The following is a 6,410-nucleotide window of genomic DNA, read 5'->3' on the forward strand; positions in this document are numbered from 1 at the left end:
GCCTCATCTCCTCTACTCCTCCAGCAAGCTCCATCCTCCTTCTGACTGTGGGTCCCAAAGTCGAGGCAGGCAGCTCCTTTTATGTAGCAACCAGAAGCATTTCCGTTGTCCCGAAGCTGTTGCTTAGAAAACAGTTCCAGCAAGATGGGATCCCAAAAAAGAAGGGGCCACCAGTCCCTTCAGTACCCTCTGAACAAAACAGGGTGGAGTCAATGAACTCCTTTTCCCAAGATGCTTTGTGGGAATCCACGGAAATGCTGTAACCCAGGGGCACTGCCATCTAACATCACAGGGAAGATAAAGCCCGGTGCAAGCCGTGTCCCTCTGTCCTAATAGGTTGTGGGTGCCACGGCAAAGTAAGGTTGCCAGGAGTCTCTCAAAATAAAACCACCTAAATACTTGGCACACTGAAAATCTGGATGGAAGAAAGGGCAAAGTTAATTACATAAACACATGATGGCAGCCACAAAAAAAGACAAGCAGCAAGAAGGGAGAGGGCTTCTACCACATAGGCAGACTTGAAAAGGAAATCTTATGTTTGGCAGCATCATGAACCTTCTACAAGTGTTAAAATCAAAAGAGGTAATTTTGAAGTCTTGAACTTGTGGATTTGCTCTGGCTATAAAGACATGATGAATGAGCTCTGCATTTACAAAGGCATTCTTCACAAATACTGCAGCTGACTCAGTTAATTCCTAGAAACTATACAAGATGGCACACAAAAAAATAACCCCCATCCTGGTTGTATAAGCAGCAGATGCAGACATAGTGATGTAATGCTAGCAGGACATCCCCATGCATATTTTATTTTGATCCTATTGCAGTTGATTCTGTCAACCAACTCAACAATTGGTTAAAAACTAACCTACTTTTAGTTTTGTGAAAAATGCACTGAGATGAGGAAACCCTTTTGTCCATACCCCAGAGGGTGTTACATTGTGGACCACAGGGAAAGAAGTCTTGATAAGTTAGTGTGGTGATGATCAACATAGATGGAAGCATCAGAACAGTGTCCTCTCCATGATTTGAAGGATTTTTTCATGTGCTACCTAGTACTAGGTTTATTTTTTCTCATCTGACTCTCAGCATACTGTACCTTCAGACTAATTATAAAAAAAAAGACAGAAAGAAGAAAAGATGTTTTATAAACTCATTTATTAGCCTTAAACCATTCTGAGAACATTTTGCAAATCATGCTTCAGGCCAAAAAATTATAGATATGAGGAAAAATACAATGAGCGTCAATGCAAAGTTACAGAAAATAATCAGGGAAAAATCAGGCAATAACAAAAGCCTTTGGCAATATACACATGACTAAGTTTCTCCTCTAGGTAATGGGTCATCAAGCTGCTTAAAAAGTTATCAATTATTTAATTGAAAATGTCTGAGCACATACATGTGTATATATGATAATATCCAAAAAAAAAAAAAAAGAATGTAGTCTCCTTCCCTCCATTGTCAAAATTACCCTATATAAAATACCCAGATTTAAGATCATGTCTTTACTTTTACAAGTGAACAAAACGGGCCATAAAAATGTACTAGCTGAATAACTCAGCAACTGACCATATTCTGACAGAAGATATTAAATAAGCAGTACATTTCTATAGTTTTTCCAAGACACAACTTTATACACACTGAAGAAATTTGTATCCAATGTGGATTATAAAATAAATTTTATACAAAGAAAATAAAAAAAAAATCCCCAGGCTAATGTACAGTATAGCACTTGTGCAAACATTGCATCATTAAACAGCCATTGTATCAACACAGAGATCAGCAACATAAACTCGCTCTTCCCTCTCTCAAGACTTGATTATGACGACACGAGGCTGCCACTTCAGGACTGAGATTACCACTTGCATTTATGCTAGCAGATCCAATTTCACCTGAGTGAGCATAACTATCAAAAATAGAACAGCTGCTTCTCTGTCACGTGTTAAGTGTACATATATATTTACAGAATGTTGTAGGGCAATATTGACCAAAAGAACGGAGGCGATCACCAAACTGAAATCGAAGTGTAACAACAGTGGACTAACAAAAGGCAGTCAAGGCTTGAATTCAAAGAAAATGAAAAACAGGTTTTATGTTCCACCTGACAGATATACCATCTTGTGTTATATTTAGGCCAAGAGTATAAAGTTGCTTGGCTACTTACCATGTATGCTGCCCAAACACACACACAAATGAATGTCTTGAAACTAAAAAAAAACACAACAAAAAGAAGTATTTCACACTGAAATACTGCCATATAATGTACTTTATCCATTAGGACAGTCCCATCTTTTTGAAAGTAAACCATATTAAAAATATCTGATGTAATGGTTTCTAATTGCAATACAACACTGAGCCAAACAGAATAACACTTTTCTTACAACATACATACTTCTGTGCCAACACTGGTTAAAAATAAAATCATACATTTAAGAATCTTTAGTCAGCGATGTGACTAAACTTAAAATAACAAACAATATTAATACATTTTTTTCTTAGTTGCAATAATTCAAAATGGTAGTGGGGTTAATTTAAAATAGTTTTATGGGACCACAATGTGTCCTGAAGGAATATGGTCTTGGAGGCAATGTAATGGAGTAATTAATGATGGTAGCAACCACAAAAGACAGGATAAGTATTTCATGGTGAAAATAGTTAGGGGAAGACACTGGTAATGAGCACAATCACAAAATGCAGGGCATATTTACTGAATGCAGCCGTAGACTTTGATAAGTGGATTAAAACTCCATACAATAATTACAATAATTCATTCATATTTTGGATTGAAAAAAAAAAAAAAAATCAGTTCTTGAGCCACCAGAAGATTGTGCTTTCTTTGAAATCCTTCCCTCCTCCATGAATACAAAAAAAAAAAAAAAAAAAAGATACAAATGCATTGCACTACTTTTTTATTATTAAAATTTGTTACAGTGTCACTTTAAAACATCTCCATCACAATGACAGAAACAAATTCCATCACATTATTGCCATGCTTCTTCTCTGTGTTTTTCTCCAGCAACAGGAAAATTTGAAAGAAATTCTTACGGACATTAGACCCAACTAAATGTCTTTATTGTTTCTTAATCCTTTAGCAGAATTACACATTTGTGAAACACTTTATATATATAAAAAAAAAAAAAAAAATCACAAAATGATTATGTTCACATAGTGGCACTGCATCTGTGCATTCATAACTAAGCAGTAGAGTGTCCATGCAAAATACACCCAAAACAGTTGGGTGCTCTGCAAACCTCCCAGCCCACAGACAGGTGGCTGTTAACAAAAAAAAAAAAAGTCTCCTACTAAGGAACTATCCCCACAGGCGAACTTCACACCATTGTGGAAAGAAAATCATTCACAGCCTGAGCATTTCAGATTGCCGAATCTGATGCAGAAATAACATTAAAAAGAAAAAGCTCAGAAATATGATGTTGAGGATCACAAAGTATTAAGTGCCTATGATGTTAGGATCATGTGCAGACTCTGGAAGTGGAGAATCATTGCAGTGGTACAGAAAGCAGTTTCCCCAGCAGCTGTAACAGATTAGGAAAAGTGCTGCCAGAAAAACCAAGGCACAGATGGTACAAGGTTTCCTCTCTAGAAGGAAACTCAACAGGTAGAATCCCATAAACATTGAATGATTGAACCATAAAGCAGGATTAAGAGGTTTGGGGATAAGAAGCACTGGCAGCAACCACTGAAGACAGTACATCTTTGAATGAAGGTATATACAAAAAAAAAATTCAGGTGGATGAAGAACTGGACTCTGCCAAATCTGCTTGGTTAACCATCAAGAGGAACCTTTGATGGAGAGAAAAAAAAAGGAGAAAGAAAGAGAAAGAATGAAAGACACTTTAATAGGAATACAGTCAATTTGTAAGACATACAAAAAACAATACCCATTTCTGCTGTATACCAATGCTTTACTCAGTCTGAACAAAGAGAGTCCACCAAAGTCCATTCGCTGCAAAAGGACATCGACTGTATCATGAATAATTACTACTATTTGAACAGCTAGGACTTGCTCCGGAAACGCAAGGCAATCAAAAACATTACACAGAAAGCCATTTAGCGGTGGCTTTTAAAAATGGATAGGTTAAAAAAAAAAAAAAAAAAAAAAAACTTAAATGTTCAGACCAATAACAAAATTGGATCTTTATAGTATGTAAGATGTTACAGAATAAATTAATAAAAAAAGTGTCTTAAGTAGAAACAGTGAAACATCCATTTCAAAACATTCATTGAAAGTTATATCCGTAGTTCTTTACAGATTAATAATACAGGGTGACATATTGACAGGCAAAGAAACAGGTCTAATCATTCTCATTCCAGGATTTCCCAATAAATTTCCGTTCTCTTTTAAAAATCTGCAATTTCTTATTTGTGATTTGTTAATGGTCATAGCAAAGCAGACACAAAGTCAGATGTTGAAAATTGCAGGCATTGATTTAAGGATCATTTGTTTCACTCATACGCAGCTTTATGTTGCATTCTTATGAGTGACGTCGATCAGGTCCTTACTTATATGCACTCCATGAAATACACTGTTGTTTACAAAAGAGCAATTTTGTGACACCTGACGTTCATTCACATCAGTTTTAAATTAGTAATCCACCTATTACAGTTGGATACCCCAGCTAGTCTGCTTAATTCAAACAGCCTATAAACTGATTTCTGGCTCCTGTGTCATGTTAAAACACTCCTCAGTGCTAATTCCAAATACACTAAGCAAAAACAGCTCCAGATGAAGTCCTGATTGTTGAAATGCGGAGACAGGTGCACAGAAGGCTGTAAGCATTAATGCTATAGTATACCCTGGTGTGTAAACTGAAATTCTCTTTTAAGTTCTATAAAAATGAAAGTGAGGCAAGAGAATCCACGTTAACAAGAACACGAGGGAGAGAAAGTGAAAGAAAATATACTTCCTTGGTCTAAATGAACAAGAGTAAAACACTACGTGCAAGACATTTTAAACCAACACAAATATCTTCAAAAAAAAATCCAAGAAAATGAATGCCCGATTATACACAAAGAATATGATTATATCTCAGCAGGACTAAAAGTCTGCAGCTACTGGGACCCTTGTTTGACATTTATTTTTGAATATCAAGTGGACCCGGTCGTTTCAAAACAAAAACTAATGCCAATCTCTAGTTTACTTGAAATTGGTAAACATAAAGGACTGGTCGTTTTGAAAATATGCTTTTTTACGAAAACCATTCCTTGCCCTGTGCTTTCTATCCGTTATAAATATAGCACACCAAATGCAGCGCGATCTACTTTTAAACAGTAATCGTTTCCGCCAGCTCGCGCGTTCCTGCATGACTAGATCGAACTTGAGCTCCCATTCTGAATTTACGGTAAAGGGTGACGATGGTCAAGCAAGGCCCGAAACGAATGGGTGGCAGTAAAACAAACAACTAAAACAAGCACGCAAATATAGTCGTCGACAACAAATCTCAGAAACGAGTTGTGCGTAGCAAGTAAACCGCTGGCCCAAACTTGCGCATGGCTTTATGTGATCTGCAAGTTCCGGGCAGATGCACTTGACAACAACGTGATACGTGGATTTACTGAGTAGACATTATCATCCCGTTTCACAAAACTGTTGATACTTATCCCAGTGTTGTACTACAGTGAGAGAGACGTCACGGTGCCACCGAATAACAGGTGCCCTCCGGAAGAATTTAAAGAGGAACAACAAACCTGCGAAAAAAGAAGCTGCGTGATTCTTCCTCCCGAGCCGGCTCTGACTGCTTTCTTCTTCAGTGCGAACCACCTGAGCCGGACCAGTTGATTTTACACAGAATAATAGCAAGATCCTTGTATTTTCAAATTACCCGGTGCAGCCTACTGTGCTGCACTTTTTCAGTACACAGAAACACATTTACACGAACTTGCCATCACAACCAAACAGCTGACGCTTTCACCATCACTTCAGAGCGCGGCCTTCTTATTAGGGCTGTTCATCGGTATGCCTGACAAAAAACAAAAGGCGGAACAGATAACACAGAAATAATGTACTCTTAAACAATTAAAAGGATCGGTCACTTACAGCGTATTAAGATGATTCAAGACCCGAATTCGTCATGTCTAATAGTTCATATTTATTTTAATCAGGCATTATTTGGACAGCTTAGTCGGAAATCATCCCCTAGCTTGCTTCAGTCCTCTGGGTGAAGGAAAAAGATGGTGGCAGGCAAGAAGAGAAGACGGAAAGAAGAAAGAGGACTTAAATGCTTTAGACTTTAGAGCAGCTAATGCTGTTTTCTTTAATAAAATGGACACCACATGATTTGAAAATGAACAAAGTTTATTATATAATTCCTAATCTAGTATTTAAAAACGTCGGTGGTATAGACCTCCTACTTAAATGCAATTTTGACCGGAAAAATTCCTTTTGAGCTTAGTTT

General features: G+C 37.2%; 1 protein-coding gene across 1 annotated transcript; it reads right to left on the reverse strand.

Moving 5' to 3' along the window:
• Positions 1–1,138: 1,138 nt before the first annotated feature.
• On the reverse strand, positions 1,139–6,088 carry blcap (bladder cancer associated protein). Its single transcript, XM_028812026.2, has 2 exons — positions 5,704–6,088; positions 1,139–3,798 (listed from the first exon to the last, which is right to left on the reverse strand). Exon 2 carries the CDS (start codon positions 3,707–3,709, stop codon positions 3,446–3,448), a length of 264 nt encoding a protein of 87 aa, XP_028667859.1. The 5' UTR covers positions 3,710–3,798; positions 5,704–6,088; the 3' UTR covers positions 1,139–3,445.
• Positions 6,089–6,410: the final 322 nt, after the last annotated feature.

This window comes from Erpetoichthys calabaricus, chromosome 10 (genome assembly GCF_900747795.2).
Source record: "Erpetoichthys calabaricus chromosome 10, fErpCal1.3, whole genome shotgun sequence".
NCBI lineage: Eukaryota > Metazoa > Chordata > Cladistia > Polypteriformes > Polypteridae > Erpetoichthys > Erpetoichthys calabaricus.